Raw genomic sequence first — 17961 nt, 5'->3', positions numbered from 1 at the left:
AGGGAGCTTGACATCTTATTTTAATATTTCAAGAAGACACCACTCATATACTATTCTTTTTTTCAAAAGAGATTCATAAACAACCATAATGCGGCCCCAGTATATTCAGTCCTACTAAATACGATCCAGAAACAAATGTTTGCCGTGATAATGTGGTGATTCCATTTACGGACTCGAACTTTTTATTCAATAAAAATTTCTAAGAAAAATAATGCAGCTACGCATGAATAAGTTAATGGTATAGTTATAATGAAGGGTCATCAATCAAAGAATATAGAACTGTAAGTTTTGATTTCACATCTTATTAACATCAACATAAAACATTAGATATGAACTCAAAAGTTTTATACCTGCTATAATCACAGCAGTTTCAGCAAACCTAAGTGTTCAGACCATATCTGCCACCTATGCAAGGATAAGACAGTGGTTCTAATGCTTTTCATACACATATCGTCCCAGAACCACATGTGGCTCACTACCTATATAACGGAATCAAAGACACTGCTTTGTGGAGACAATCATATTAAGTGCGATACCAAAACACACAAATGCGAAAATGACACGACAATAATGATAAGGTCCGCGGTAAAACGCCTATAACAACAGTGTGGGGAACATGTGGCATAACACGGATAAAATGACGGCAACGGAGCCCAATTTCACGGAAAATGCGAGGTTATTGACAATCATACGTGATCGTTTTTATCACACATAACTCCAGCTATAAGCAGCAAAAAAATCTATTTCCGGTGGTATATCTACTAACTTTATAAATTCGCTAGTTTCCTAGATTATCTCGAGGTATTGAACGAGTCGAGAACCTTTTCCAAATAAAATGTTACGAAGCTTTACAAATATAGTAAATAATTTAACAAAAATAAAGATTTCATGAAAGAATTAATGGAGTTGTTGTTGTGTTTACTTTATGCAAAAACTCATAATTGTCTGTCCATAATTTGACACTACGTCCTTAAATAAGAAAGATATTAATTAAGAAATAATTTATAGCAAAAAAAGTGCTTTAACACTATTTATGCACGATAAGCGGTTATACGTCGGGCGTAATAATTGCACGAGGGCGCAGCCCGAGTGAAATAATTTGAACGACGTATTACAGTCCGAGTGTATAAATAGTGTTAAAACACTCTGTTGCTATAAATTATTTCGATTCTAAAATGCCCTTAATCTAAAACAGTAGATAAAATATAGAAGCGCTCTTTTTTGATCGCAACAAAAACATTGACATCACCGCCCATTGACGTGACGTCATTCTGGCGTAAGATTGTTTTACATTAATACGTCGTACTGTTGCGTTGCTCTTGCACAACTCTCAATCCCATAACTTTCTGTATAAGCCTATTATTTGCAGGTTGAAATATTTTTTAAGTAGTAGCGTATGGAAAAAGATAAGCAATCATGACTTTAACACATTCAAGACTTTACACAAAGAAATAAAATTTATAGACACTGATCTGTCATTCTCGTCTCCCTACACTCCTTTTACTATCCGTCCTAATATTTCAGTTCGATTGAAAATCTGCGAAAAAAAAACGGTGGTAGGGTAGCAGGATGGCTTCCTCACATAAAGAATGAGGCTCGAAACTCGAACCCACATCGGTGAGGGGCAAGTGATTTGAAGTCAGCGACCTTAACCATTCTGCAAAGGAGATCCCTTTAATCAAGTAATTAATTTGGTCGAAAGATTAACAAAGTTGCCGATTTTAATAAGGTAAGTTTGTAAAAATATTATTACTTCCCTTTACCTGTCTTGGTTGCCCAACCAGGATAGATTAGAAATATATGAATTCTACACACAGAAGCTACACACTGTTTAAAACTTTGCCTTTGGTTCAGATCAGTCTTGAAATATCCCAATGTCCATCAAATACAAATTTCAAATTCGAAATTATATTGAAATAAAAGTAATAAGGCGTAAAAATTGTTTGTTTCCGGTATCCCGACTTACCCTAAATGTTTTGCTCGACCCTAAATGTTTTTATGACCTTGGAGGATATTGTTTTCAACTTTTTAATAAAAAGTTGCTAAACTGCACTTTTTATGCTTTTATCATGGTCAGTGATGTTATAAATCAACTGTTGATGCTCTAAAGGCATAACCTCCTTATCTTATTTGTATTCATTTTTTGACACAAAAATAATGTGCGAAAAGTATCACTTAATAACAGCCCCCTCCCCCCTACCCCCCCCCCCCCCCCCCCCCCCCCCCCACCCTCCCGAAAAAAAATCCGACCAACCTACCCTACTATTTTAGCATGTAACCGGAAAAAATAGGCTTAAAACATACATTTCTAATAGGGGTCTCACTCTATGTTATGGGTCCTTTTATTCCTGAAACACATCTCTGACAGAATATACTAAAAATAAGAAAAGTCACAAAATGTTGCTCAAAATGGGACTGACCACCTTTAATTTGGAGCATAAACCGATGCGTCATAGCACACTATTATTTGGTTTGCGACCTCAAGTCAATCGACCGCATTTTGAAAAGTTTATATCTATACCTTTTGTTTTATTTGTAAATGATAGAATAGTTTATGCGTGTATTTATAACTTTAAAAAATGACATAACCTGCCTAAATGAATACAAATTCAATGTTGCGTTAACTTTACATTGTAACTGATTTAGGTTTTTCGTTTTACTATTTCTATTTCGTTACTATTTCTACAGATCTATTTATTTTAAGCCACAAATTTTGTGAATGGAAAACCAAAGCCGTCAAGAGTAGTCCCTATATAAAGCCGTGGATTGCAGATTGCATAAAATACAGAATAGGAAGAACGTAGGATCTTAAATGATGAACCTAGATTTTATAGCACTGCATATATTAATCGTCTCTTTTATAAAAGGTACAGACATACTTATTTCGTTGTTATGTATTAAACGCGGAACTATTTTTACCATTCAATCACTAACTGTAGCATTTTTTATATGTTGTAGAAGTGCACTTTTTCCGCAGTATTTAAGTTCAATTTATTATACAGCTGGATTTAATATCAGTACTAAATGCTAAATTATTATGTTCCACAAGTATGTTACTCTTTTTCAAATATTTTAAGAAAAAAATGGCAAGTCTTTCTTTTTGCAGGCGATGCTGAAAAACTACACTGCGGACCCAGTCTTACTACATACGATCCAGAGACACATGGTTGCCGTGATAATGTAGTAATTCCAATAATGGACTCGATCTCTTTACCCAACGGAGATGAAAATATCCCAAAACACTCCACTACTTCTATCACCACTACGGAATCAGAGACATTGCTCTGTGGAGATTTAGCAAAGTACAATCCCAAAACACACAAATGTGAAGATGACAACATAGTAAATCCTACAACTAGAATGCCAGTAACAAGATTACCGAAAAAGTCGAGAACGACCAGAAAGGGAATATCAGAAAACACATCAGTTGGTCGAAACAGTATCGAAATGCAATGCAGGTACATTGTTTGTTGTTTTACTTTTTGAAACTTTGCGTCACCACAATGAACCATTTTTTTATTATATTTTATTTCATTTTTTGGGAGGGGGGGGGCTTTTTTTTTGGTTTGATTTTATGGGATCTGTTCACAGGTACTCTGTGGCTGGACATAATAGCCGCCGTGATTTGACGTTATTTCTCCTATTTGATTTTTTACATTATATAGTCACAAAATAATCCACAACTTTGAATTAAATGCTTCTTCAAAATATACAGATTTTGCCAATAAATAATATCGGCAAATTGTGGATATTTTGAAGAAGCATTTAATTTGAATGCTGTGGGTTAATGTAAAGGATTTCAAAAATGAAAAATCACGATGGGTAGTCAACACAGCGGCTTTATGCCCAGCCGCACAGTACATGAGGATCCATTTAATATACGTTTTATGGTATATATTGTTAGTTTAAAATTCGTATCGTTTTGAAAGATGACTCTTCAATATATTTTCATCCAATCATTGGGAGACCAACTCTCTTGCATCATTATTTGTGAAATAAGGGTAGAGGCGATGGTATCACCAGACCGTATCGGTTGTATGTACCTTACCTTTTTTGCTGCACCCCATCCCACCTCCCCTACACACAACTCACAATGACTACTGATGAAAATATTCTTTACAAGTTAGGCAAATTTTCAAATGTCGTTATGAAACATTTTAAGAAACCACCCGGCAGGCAACATACTACATAGTTTATCTTTTAACTTGAAATAGTGTAGCTCTACTTGTTTTCTATCAATGTTAAGTGTAAACTGATATTACCATCTTTTGCAATCTGTATAATACACAACCTGCAGCCTGGTTAATACGTTTGTAATTATTAAACTATTATACCTCTTATCTCATTTTGTATGTGCTGAGTGTACTAATAAACTGTAAATTGTAAACTAATTATATTCATATCTGAAGAACAAGCATATTAAACAAACGTATGTACCTGGAAATTAACACTTTACCTGATCAGAAGTTAATGATTTGATAACACTTTAAGATTTAATACTTATTAAACCTAAATCCAAATTATGTGATCTTTTGACACTTTAAGAGTAACTATAACACCTGATCATATTTTGCTCCAGATTTCTAATAACGTGAATGAGCATTTTGACTAAATAAAAATCTTAAATCAGTTGTAAAAGGTTGAGAACTTGTTACAGTTTACGTGAACTTACTGAGTGTTTATCTATGAATAAACGAAATATCTATAAAGGCGGTAAACACAAGGTTACCGAGGACAAATAAAATAATTAGTGTATCGGTTACGATGGTGACTGCTTAATCAGTTCGACAATCTGTATATATTTTTTAGAAGGAATAAAAAGGATGATAATTAAGTACGTAGTTCTAAATATCACAAATACTTTTGATATATATGGCATGTCAAACGTTGCTAAATTATATATGTATGTTATTATTATTGTATGTTTGTTATTGTTATTCAATGTCGTGTCATTCGTATTCTAAGTGTTACCATTGTTATTCTATATGTCGTTATTCTTATTGTATGTTCGATATTCTTATTGTAAAAGACGTTATTGTTGTTGTATATTCATTATTGTTTTTGTAAGCTTGATATTCTTATTGTGTATGTGGGATTTCCCGCGATATAAATAGCACACGCGATATAAATAGCACAGCGACGCCAACAAATTATACAATCACATAACATAGAATAAGAATGACACGTTTTGTAAATAGAATCGTCAGATATTGAACAACAATGATGACTTTACCATAAGAATATCGAACATACAATAAGAATAACGACATATACAATAACAATGGTAAGACTTAGAATATGAATGGCACGACATTGAATAACAATATCAAAGATACAATAAGAATAACGAAATATAGAATAACAATAATGACTTTTAGAATATGAATGACAAGACATTGAATAACAATAACAAACATACAATAATGAAAACATACATATATAATTTAGCAACGTTTGACATGCCACAGTTATAGCCTACATGATTTTATTTAATTATAAGCTGTTTATAAACAGATATGCAAATTTGTAAAAATTAAAACAAAACTGTTTTTTCGAAGTTATGGCAAAGTATGTGGCCTTATTAGATATGTCCAGTCATTGTGTCTGTGCAATAAACGAAAAGTCTCTTGTCATATTTTATTGAATTTGGAATTTGTCATATTGTCATTGAACAATTATGTTTTATACATTTCGTCAGCATAATATGTATGCACTTCATAAATATGAAACTGATTTTAATGTTTTATGTTCATTTTCCCTTTACTAGTCTTGACATTTAAAATGTTAAACATTTTATGTAACGGGAACATTTAGTATTCCGTCTATTATGTCTTTCCTGAGAGATCTCATTTTTACTTTCGCCATGTGAGTTGGTCATCCATTTGGCTTGCGGAAGGTCTGTCTTTCTACCCTGGTGTCCATCCGCACGCAACGTATATGACAACTATTCAGAAATGTCTGGTAAATGACTAAAATAACTTTTAGTTTTTATAAAACAGAAAAAATGTTGTTTTATCAGTTTGCTAGCTGGTGCCGTTCTATAGGTTTTGTTAAAATGTAAAATTGTCTTTGGTAGGCAGATTACATTTAAGATGTAGAACAAGTTAGCCGTTACTTCTATAAAATTATGTCTCGTAGTTATATAAGAAAACCGTAACGTTCTGTTTTGCTCTTTTAAAACAAATGGACCGTTGAAATGGTGCACAGTCGCTTACCAAATGTTCATGTGTTGAAATGGCATTTGAAGACTGAAAAATGATAGTATTTTCTACTTGGTGACCTAGAACGGAGACATCTTGAAGACAAAACTCGTCTTAAAACGATGACTCAAAATTGACATAAGCAATATTGACACTACAACATTTTCAGTATGCTCATTTTAGAAACGATGTCGTCAAATATTCAAAATTGTAGTTAAAAAGTTAGAGGTTCTGTAATTTAGAATTATAAAAAGCGTGTTTGCAAAAATCAAGTTGAAGTTTGTAACCTCTGACATGATAAAAAGGTAATATGCTTCGGAAATAAAAAAAAAGGTAAATATCAGTGCTCATGAAAGCCACAACATCATTAACTTTACTCCAACCGTAACAAAAAGCATATATCAACATCAAACCGGTACTTTACTCGTCACGCAACTATTTCTCCTGTTACTTAGTACACTCCACAGCGCCACCGCTAAATCATTTTTGACATACTTTTAAAGATTTCTTCAAGACTCTTGGTTTTATTTTCCCATTTTTAACTACTGACAGTCCCCAAGATCCTGCATTAATAGCCGGACTTTAGACACTCGCCATGTAAGATTTCGATAGATGCCTGTTGAGTAGTAATAAAAATTATACTATCCTCTTAAACACTCTAAATTGATGCAAAAATGTACATCTGTATAAAGATTAATAATACAGAAAGGTATTTAAAGATAGATACAATTGGCGTAACTTCAACCATGCACTTACTTAGTTGAGTAAGTTAATTATTCTTTTTCAGAAGAAGCGATATGATAGACTGCAACGGTATAATGCACTGCGGAAATAATGGCACCTACAATTGTTGCGGATTTCAAACTTTCCAACCAAAACAGCAAACGTGCTGCCGAGTAACTAGTTCCAAATATAAAATTCACGATGATAAACCAGAAAGAAATCACATGTAAGTATTAAATTGTCTTATCTTGTATTCAGTCGAGTTATATTATTTATATTTCGGTCCAGTTATATCGGGAGTCAGTTTAAATAAGATAAACATACTGTCGGACAGTTTCGCAATGGTAAAAAAATATGTACCAGCTTACTTAAATACGTCGCGGAGTGAGTTATTTTGCCACAAAGAACATCGTATATCTCTTCTATTGCAGCTGCTGTGGGGTAAATGTTTATCCAAGAAGAAAATCAAAAGCTCCGTGTCAACATTCGTCCAGAAACGATGCTTTTCTGAGTGGCAAACTACCAAAAATGAAGAGGAAGTCCCTGGAATCGATGATATGTAATGAAAATATAATGTTTGGTATGGGCATTTAATGACTTATTTGGCATTCAGAGCTTATATTCTAGCATTTCTAACATTTATTCTAGATTTGGTCAACACCGTAATTTTCACTCATTCATGAAATGTAACAGCTCCTTCCAGCATCGCACTAGCGTATAGCGTGCCTGTTCTAAGAATATATACATGCCTGTATCATATACTGTAGGGCAGTTAAATTGTATCTTCAGCATGGGTCAGTCATTTATAATAAAAATCTCTCTTTGGGTCTGAAATGTTCAAATATAATTAGAATATTACCTTGGCGACGAGAAATGGATTGTTTAAGCATTCATTTTGTATTCACTTTATAAATATCGATGAAGAAGAAGAGGAAGAAAAAGAAGAAGAAGAAGAAAAAGATGATGATGATGATGATGATGATGATAAGAGAAATTATTATGAAGAGTTCGTACACTGCCTGATATTTACACCCCTCACTGTTACTTAAACAAGTGTGATTTGATCTTTTATAGCTTATCATCTGAGAATAACAGGACCACACAGCGGAGAAGACGAAAGATACCTAACTGCCAGGGTTACTCAGTATGAATGGCAGCCAGATATGAGTATCAGCCGAAGGTATTTCATACGACTGCAGACAGAAAATGGCATTAAAATTCCATTGGACAAATACAGCCCTTCTAGACTACGGAGAAAAGGGTTCCTAATCTTGTCGAACTACCGGTACTTAAACGACAGTATCTTCTTCCTTCGTCATGGGGATGTTGTGTTCAAAGCACCAAAGGGGAAAAGAATGCTTCTAAAGAAGTTACGAAAGGTTCAAGCGAATTGCACGATAAAATGAAAACAATATCTCAGGCTGTCAACAAAGTCTTACTTTCCTGCATGTTCCAATTGTTTCAATTATTAATGTCTGGAATATTTGAAATATTGTTTTTTAGTTTGATCTTAAAATTTGTCTTTAAAGGGAAATGGCAAATCTTATATGTATGTTGCTCTTTTAACTTGCTTTACTGATAACAGTGCTTCATCATAAAGTGTCTGTATATGAGAAGAAAACATTCAAAAGACGCGGTAAACAAATAGTGTATTCTTTTCATTAAAAACTGTAATTTTCTGTTTTCTTAAGGAAAATCTCAAAATTAAGAAAGTTGCAGTGTTGACAGCCTGTATTCGATACTATTTGATCTTGCAGCCAGCAAGGACAGTATTCAGTGCGGACAAAGAGACCCAGTACATGGATGTTCGAACTGCACAGACGGAATTCCTGTGCAAGTCCAGTGCTTTCCATTCTGCGTCCAAGGGAGTCCCGGAACAATGACAGGTTCCACCTTGCACAGTACTATTAAACATGGCAATTAGCCCAACACAAACTATTGCATAGAAAATGTATGCTGCGACAAGCTGTCTTGAGAAGCCTAATTTTAAGGTTCGTCGCGACTAAGCATTTCTGGATGCAACGCAATTACCAATTATTACACTGTACAAAATTTCACAACTCTTAAGTTTTGAAAGTAATGACGTTTTAACAATTATAGAATTAATAAGGTTTTCAAAAATGTTAAGACTAATTGTCTCTTTTTCCTATTTTATTTCCAAATTTACACCGTCCTTAAATCCCACATACTGACTTGGTATCAAATCTAAATATTGCCTTTAGGCTGAACACCACTAAATCCAGCTCTTCTTTATTTCATATAAAATCCACTTACTTCATAACGGTTTTTCGACATTTTGTTGCATATCAGATTTTCAGAGACTTATCAGTTGTTCCAGATTCTATTTGATAGTAATCAGCTTTTATACAGAATCTCCATTGTTTGATAAAATAAGTTTCCCACACAGATTTCGAAATACTAAAAATATGGTCTTTTATTCAACACCTTCTCTAAAGGTATTTTAACTAATGCTACTGGCTGCAATACATTCAAGTACAAAATATATTCTGATAATATTGTTTGAAATATACTTAGGGCCGAAACATACGCAAACTATTCGTAGGTTTAGTGTGGTTGGCGGTACTACTGATTATATCGATACAAGAATTCTATTACCAGTCACCATCAGAAATACAGATAGTGTCCACGACCAAATAATAATTTCCAACTAACATCCAAAACATGCCTGTGGTCTGAAAATATGATGAGGAAACCATTCATTTTTCCGGCCTTTGTAACTAATGGTCAGCAACATAGACACACAATGAGTTCATAAATGTTTCATAGTAAATCCGCATGATTCGAACGGCTGTGGAACGACAAGAGCAAGGTGATACAGAAATGTAAATAATTGTTGTTTGTAAATATGATTGTAAATTTATAATAAAAGCGGCGGCTGAAACATATGTGTGATTAGTGTTGATATGTGTGTAACATTTGTATTTTATATATCCAATGAAGAACATAAAGTTGATGTTGTGATATGTTTTCATTGATGATATACAATACTGTGGGAACTTTTTAAAATATGTTGTGTGTTATACATTACTGGCGCCCCAGTTGCTGAATTACCACCTTTAAAAGTCATGAGTGATCAATAATAATTGATTTTAAAGACGAAAGTAAATGTTTCGTTCCCATACACAAGCTATATGTACACTTTTGTACTGCTTTAAATGTTTAACACTATTTTTTCACGGTAGTCACGATTTCATTTAAGGTGAGTTCGATATTTTTAATGTTTATGCCTTAAACCAAGGTCCATTAAAATCATTCAGGCGGCGAATTTAGCGCGTTCTCGGGAAGACCAGTGTTTACCATAGACATTCCGTTTTCGATTATTATTCATTCTGCTTTTACTGTTTGTTGGTATTGATTGCAATCGCCAGTCTCGGAAAGGATCAAAAGCTACAAGCCCTCTTTGATGCCCAAAAGAGTTGCTAGCGATATTCAAATTTCTTTTGTACTTAGTACATTTATTTATAATGACATCGTGATAACTCAGAACAAAATTCTAGAAGAAGAAAAAAAGCAGAGACTGCTCTCTGCCATTCAGTGTCCTCTTGTAAAACGTTCCTATTTTAACGTTTATATTTTTATTCATTTTACTACCATACCCCATTTTTAAAGCCCTGAAATTAGACAGAGTTAGATTTCAGAAAACGGGGTGATTTGTTTTTATAAGAAGAGGGATTTTTTTACAAGAAAAAAAATGATTACATATCCAACAATTATCAAAATATCTTTTTCGATGGCGTGTGACAACGACGCTATTTTGTTTTGTTGGGGTTTTCTTTCCCTATAACATGTATCGCTAGTTTAAATTCTAGACATCTTTTAGTACTTTTGTGATTTTTCAAAAATAGGTAAGTCATTAAATGTGTAATTCTACAAGATTGAAAAGTTATAAACAATAAATTGGGAATAAAACAAAAAGCGGGTAAGCTGTTTTCTCTTTCAACACATAAAATGGTAACTGCTTCTTTACATGTAGTAGGAACCATAAATTGAACAGCTTGAGGTTTTTGGTGGACATCTACGTATTACATATGGGCAATGTAGGCCTATAATGTGCGGTTTATCAATCACCTTAATATTATCAACATAAGATCAGAACATTTGATACGAATAGGAAAATTCGTATATTTGTCGTGTCAAATAGTGAATTTTTTTCTTCACATCTAAGTTTATTTTATCAAACACAATGAATAAGCAGCAGCAGACATATTTGCAACACACCAAAATATGTAAAAATATCAACTCTCTTTCATTTTTTTCACCATCAATAAAGAACTTTTCAAACATGTTCTTACGGTTTTCAAAAAAACACATTTGTTTCACAGACACTTCTTTTTAGGCCTTAAGTTTCGGAATGCTTGTATTACTTATCTGTTTGAAATTGCAATTGAGTCTGTTGTAAAATAAAAATGCATCAGTAAAAGGTGAAAGGAAAAGAAAGGAGAAAATTGCCCCCGTTTGTTTTATTTCATTGTTTTATTGTAGCATTGAAGAAGTTAGACAACACCATAGTGCTACACTTTAACTTCCATAATGAAAATATGTTTTTTTCAAGTTCTTAATAACAGAAACTATTTTTACAAGACTTAATTAGATGGAGTTATAAAAAAGGATGCAGGTACCACTCTAAGACTGATTTGTAGGGCTTGTAGGCGGATTTCATATACTGCTTATATGATTCCTTATGACGATCCGGCGCACAATATCTTTCATTACCAAAATAGCCCCCCTTTTTGTCTTTGTATCTACGGTGATTGGATATACACACAACAATCTACAGATACTCGTCTTTCCATGTCTTCGCCTTCCAGTCCACATACGCAGAAAGTTTACACAGTTTGTGTTATGAGTTTCGGCATACATTTGCCTAAAGTTGTAAACAATGTCTGAGTGTACTTTATGAACGTCTGTGAGAATAGATTTGTATTATTTCAAAAAGTGCATCTTGTCATGTTTTTTGCATGTGTATTGGAATGCGACAACACGAAGTCTCGTGTGAACAACAAACCGCCGATCTGTCGTATCTACGTGTGTTCTGGATGAAGAAGGACGTGAAAATGCCGATCTGTTATATCTTCATGTTTTCGTGACGGAGACAAGACAGGACGACAAAATGCCGATTTGCCGTGTCTGCGTGTGTTAAGGCTGAAGACACGACAGGACAAAAAAATGCCGATTTGCTGTGTCTGCGTGTGTTCGTGGTGAAATGACGGAAGGACGACGTTTAATGCCCTCTGACACAGAATGTTTCGCTTTTTAATTATCTTCATTCCAAAGACACGAACACACGAATTGACAGTTATCACCACAACAGATTTATAACATATACATGTTCACACAGGGAAATAACAAACAAGGACAAATGGTTAGAACGCACTGTTCAATATTAATAATTTGAAACAACATATTATTGAAATTATTTTATTCAATGACACGTGCGTTGATAAATTTAAAATCGTTGCAGTTTATTCTTCCAAAAATTGGGGTCGTCATTTTCATTGCGTAAAATTGACTCAAACTTGAAAAATGGGTTCGAAACGTCTTTTTTTCAACTGATAATATATTGTTTGTGTAAAAATACGAGAAAGCAGGTTTCTCTACGTTCCTTATAGTATATTTCTCGATTCAAAATACGTTAGTTTTCCGTAAGAACATAACGTTACGCTGCAAAATGATAAACTGAAGAAGAACGTTATTATTGTGCGTAACGCAAAACATTATGACGTCACTTCTGCTTACGGACGTTAATTTCCCGTGCTTTGTGTTCACTCTCTACTATAAGAAAGAGTGCTACTTAAGTATTTCCACTGTTATTTGTAAAATACGGTATGCAAGAAAAATAATGTGCCAGAATAAAATGCTAACATGTATACGATAAGCACATGACAGATATTATTATTCTCATATCACTGATAAGAAGTAACTTTCATATTGCTCGTATAAATATCTGAATTACTAATATAGAATAACTTTTACACATTTCTGATATGAAATTATTTTCATTTTGCTGATATTAAGTAACTATCATATTGTTGATATGACTTTCAATTTCGCGACCTGAATTTTTTTCCAAACAAGGCAATTGTAACTTAGTAATATATAGGTGTGGTAACAACAATCATAAATAATGTTAAAAATTAAGATGAAGAAATTTTAGGTAGGCCTATGTATCTCAGCAACTTCAAAATACCCATAAAAGATATACATTCACTACAAAATCATTTCTACACTCCTGGTCAGCAAATACCAGAAAGAATTTAAAGCTAACATTACATTGCGGACAAACATATCTTTTTTTATTTATTACTTTTAGTTGACACACTATAAGAACTCTGCAAATAAAAATCTGTAAAAACTAAGTTTAAAAGTTTTACTTGGTTTGTCGACACTATATGACTCAGTTTTTAGCAATAAACCACGAAAATAAATCCATTTATACAATGGACCCTTTACTCCTCAAACCGTAGAAAAAGCACTGTGAGTTGAAGGTATTAAAGGAACTTATTTATTATCAATAAAGTGTATTTTGATGCCTGCAACACAGTAATTTAACACAGCTGAACTTCTAATGCTGCAAATATGTTTGAAAAATGTGATGTCGCGGCTTGGATGTGATGCGATCGAGTAGTTTATGTTACTTGCCTTAAAATTAACATATCAAAAGATTCTATATGTACCTGCTGGAGCCGCTGCATGTGGTGTAATTTGGGTAAATCACTTCTGCCTCAGCCGACCCAGCTGAAAAAGTGTACCTGTAGTTTTCTGGGGATAAATGTATAGATTCAACGGTATTTAATGTAACAGTTTATAAATATGAAGACTGTTAAACGTAAATTTTTTTTGTTTAAAGTGAGATCTGATAAATGCGACGAGAAAACACTATCTATAGGTACTGCCTTGTTAAAGATATCTTGGATTGAATCATCAATACCTGCCTGCAAGTCAGATAGTCCTATGAAGGACTAAGCTGTTAACACACTCATTTCCATGTAAATCTAAATCGACTTGCATAGCATCATATATAATGTTATACTGTAACATGTAGTCACTACGTGAGCAGTTGAATGGATGCTGATTTAATGCAGGAGCCCACTGGCCAGTAAAAACTTGGGGGCGATTAACCCGGGTAATATTTTTAGAACTGCTGACAAGCTACTTAAACTTTGAATATGGCTATGCCAGATTTAATACATGAAGAAAGAAAACGTCTGCATACATTATTCATTTAGCCAACATATTTGGACTGAATGGCTCCTGAAGTTTCTAGTTTCAGGGGTCTAGATGGCCCTTTTGTGTAAAACTATATATCAACCTGCCATGAAATCATATTCGTATTGAACATTGATATGTTATTATAGGAGGACTAAGTCTTCGGACGTTAATCTACATGTTGAGAATGTTTCCGTTACTGTACAGCACATGCACCCAAGGTATTTAACGTAACTTATGGTAACGTTGTCTATGTTGATTCAAACACGGGCCCTCGTCATAGGATGACTCTTTTAAAACGTTACAACAAAATACCAAAAGGGAACGAGTAGATATCATAATTCACAAAAATAATTCTCACTCAATCATTATTCACAAGCCTGGTTACCGGCTTAAGATTAATGAGTACCTAAATTACCTAAATTACCAAAACGTAGAAATATCTAATAAACGAACAAAATCTTTACCAACAATCTTCCTGACCATTACATGTTCTGCCAAACTGTTCCATACAATGGATACTTAGAATATTCTGAAAAAAGTTGTCCCCCTTTAAAAATGAATGACATTTGAAAAGAAATAAAAAATAAGCAATTGCTAAAAACTACGTTCTATCTAGTTATGTGAAATTTCAACTCTGGGACATTATTGCAATTTGATCAAAACGAAGATATGAAACAGTTCTTTGAAAATGGTGAGTTTTAAACACTTTGAACTGTCCGAAAGTGTAGCCCTTTTATGCAGTCCTTTTCTGGAACTCCATGTTTAAATCAATATACTGGCAATTGTTATGTAGAGTAATATGCCTGCTTTACATGCTGTTCAATTTTCACGTGAAACAACCCTTTCTTTCTATGATTTGGTGTTGTTTAAATTTTTTTGCTCAAAATGTAATGCTAAGCGTTAAATTTGTAGCTTTTACTATCACAGGCTGTTGTTTCCAGGACAAAACTGTATAAGGCGAGTTATCTCCTGTGAACAAAACACAGGGTCTGAATTCAGACTTATTTGTCAGGTACTTCTAATATTTAAAAGGGCGTATGATATTACTCGAAAGATGATACACCCACCCCTCTCACTAGAAAAAGATATTATCTTCAACTTTTTTAATGTAATACACAATCAAACCTATGTTTAAAAGCAGGAAGCCAAGAGGGCAATATGTTCTGGCTACGTAAGATAGGTGGTTGAAATAAGTACAAAAAGTCAATTGTATAAAGTTTTCACTCAAATTATATGTATCTCGCATTACAATTAATAAAATTACGCATGTTCCTGTCACATGATTGTTATATTTTTGAAATAACGGAAACCCGCACCTAATCCTAATGAATGCGGTAAACCCAATAAAACACGTGCTTTATATGTAATTACAATATGTGTGTGTGTGTGTGTGCGTGCGTGCGTGCGTGCGTGCGTGCGTGCGTGCGTGTGTGTGTGTGCGTGCGTTTGTGTGTGTGTGTGTGTTTAGCTCAAGACATATGATTTCGTTGTATGGTAAAATATATTATTTAGACGTAAAAATTTGATCCGACAAATGGCAGCGCAGTTTTTTCTAGTCATGATGCTATACAGCGTGAAAGTTTTGGTCTTACAAATGGCAGCAAAGGTTTCTTTCTAGTCAGGATGCATCAGAATGGCAGCGAATATTTCTTTCTAGTCAGGATGCTACAGACGGCAAAATTGAATCTGACAAATGACAGCGAATATTTCAAAATAAAACAACTTTATAGCTCACCACGTACATCACATGAGTAGAACCTTTCTTCCTTTGTCACTAGGTAAGAAGAGTGAAAAAGACACTTTCTAATAATATTTGAATTAATTGAACCGTTTATGTAATAGTCAAAGAACCGATAGCATATATCGTTGCGATAAAGGAGTGTCTATCCTTCAACTGTTCCATCGCATGGAAACAATATTTCTTTTTTATCCAGAATGATATAGATTTTTCATAAACAAAAGTTCCGCACTGGTAGGCCTAAATAAATGTCATATGACCTTTTGTTTCATATATGGCCCATTTACTGTTCAGTTTGCCAAGAAGATATGAAAAGGAGGTAGTCCCCGGCGTTATAACTGTCAGAATTGTTTTGTAAGTCTTAGAATGTAATTGATCGATCATTGCTCACACTAGGGCTAGATCTAAATAGGGAGAATGAATGTCGCACATGTCTCCATCGTATGTATAGATGGACTCCAAATGCTAATTGTCTGGAATGGGATACCGAGTCAGAATTGTGACGGATGGGCTTTTACAATTCGCCATTATTTTTTAATTTTAATGTCCATTGTAAGTAATTCTTACAACATGCGGGCTTCTGGCGAACTGGACAGAAAATGAGACATATCTATTTTGTTTGAGTGCAAAAAGAGCTATGCCGATATATATCGTCATACTTTTCCTATACAACTTAATGGGGAAAACTGTACTGTTGTATATCATTCCAGTTAGTTCTATATTGTTATTATATCAATACAGTTTCTTCTGTTACTGGTGCAGTTCCTGACTGTGAAGAATGTTACTATGTATATCGCAATGAAAAGATCAAAGGAAAGCCGCATCATGCAATAATATATGATTAAAACATGTCAGCGAGAATTATTTTAAGATGACTATTTGACAACAAAAATGTTCGCACTGCATTGCAACGGTATAATGATAAAAACAATGGCAAATATTTAGCCTCCCCGGCTGTGTTTGGATGCACATAGTGGTCAGGGACAACCAGAGCTAAATAGTATGATCTCTAACAGACTGTCATCAACCACCGGTCCAGTTTTGAAATTGGGAGTTTGTTTTACATCTATAGGACTTTTACACAGACTTATATGTAGGATGAAGTAAAACAAATCTGTGAAATGTTGATATTTGGTATTTAATATCATCTAATGAACCTGTATTGACACCCTGTGGTTTGAAGAGGTCTAGCCGTAGGGGGTCACTTGTTCTACATGGCAAAACTGAAAAATATTGGCTATGTTGTATATTTTAGGAACTTGTATCAAATGTATACAAAGCTTGACACAAACTCAGTGGTCATTTGTTATATCTCCCTACATGTGTTGATTTTGTCTTGTCTGTTGGTCTATTACAAAAATGTGTCTCGATTACTAGTCTGAAACTACTGATGGGATTTCAACCAAACATTGAAAGCAATCTCAGTTCCATGTCTAGTTTTGCAAATTGTTGCCATTTTCATGCTGAAATACATTTTGGTAAAGTTATGTCCGCTTAAAGGTCCATTTTGCTAGTACTAATCTATTTTTAACTCACCTGAGCATAAAGTGCTAGGGATGAGCCATCGTGTGTCAGTCCAATCTTATTCAAACAACATCACTGAAGTTGATGAAACATTGCCTGGATGGTCTTCTACCAGAGTTGCAGGATTCTGGTTGCAGCGTCAAGGAAAAGGGAAAGCTTAAAAAATCTCTAAACACAAGTCCCGGAGCTTGGGTATTTGTAGCATTGTGCAGTGGTCCTCTTCCAATTTTGTATAGATCAATACTGGCCCTGCCCCGGGGTTCACTTATTTTACATTGACTTGTTAAGGAAAAAATAATCATCTTCTCTGAAATCATAATGACCTGAGCTTAGATATTTTGCATTGGTCCTCTACCAAGTTTGTTCAAATCATGCCTTTGGGGTTAAAGTTGACCTTGCCCAGGGTCACTTGTTTAAGAAACATTAACAATCTTTTTTCCTTTAAGCTGCAAGATCCAGAGTTTAGATATTTTGTATATACCATCGACTGCTGTTTCTCTAACAAGTTTTTTTAAAAGACACGAGGACACGAAAGTCGAAAATTTG

General features: G+C 34.1%; 1 protein-coding gene across 1 annotated transcript; it reads left to right on the top strand.

The window, feature by feature from the left end:
• Nucleotides 1–2740: 2740 nt before the first annotated feature.
• LOC123533763 (uncharacterized) lies at nt 2741–9897 on the top strand. The gene is made up of 5 exons (XM_053551141.1): nt 2741–2867; nt 3107–3458; nt 6988–7149; nt 7355–7503; nt 7998–9897. Exons 1-5 carry the CDS (start codon nt 2813–2815, stop codon nt 8327–8329), a joined length of 1050 nt encoding a protein of 349 aa, XP_053407116.1. The 5' UTR covers nt 2741–2812; the 3' UTR covers nt 8330–9897.
• Nucleotides 9898–17961: the final 8064 nt, after the last annotated feature.

The sequence above is a fragment of the Mercenaria mercenaria genome, chromosome 1 (assembly GCF_021730395.1).
Source record: "Mercenaria mercenaria strain notata chromosome 1, MADL_Memer_1, whole genome shotgun sequence".
Lineage (NCBI taxonomy): Eukaryota > Metazoa > Mollusca > Bivalvia > Venerida > Veneridae > Mercenaria > Mercenaria mercenaria.
Note: the sequence above shows the minus strand (reverse complement) of the source record. Positions and strands in the feature narration are given on the sequence as shown.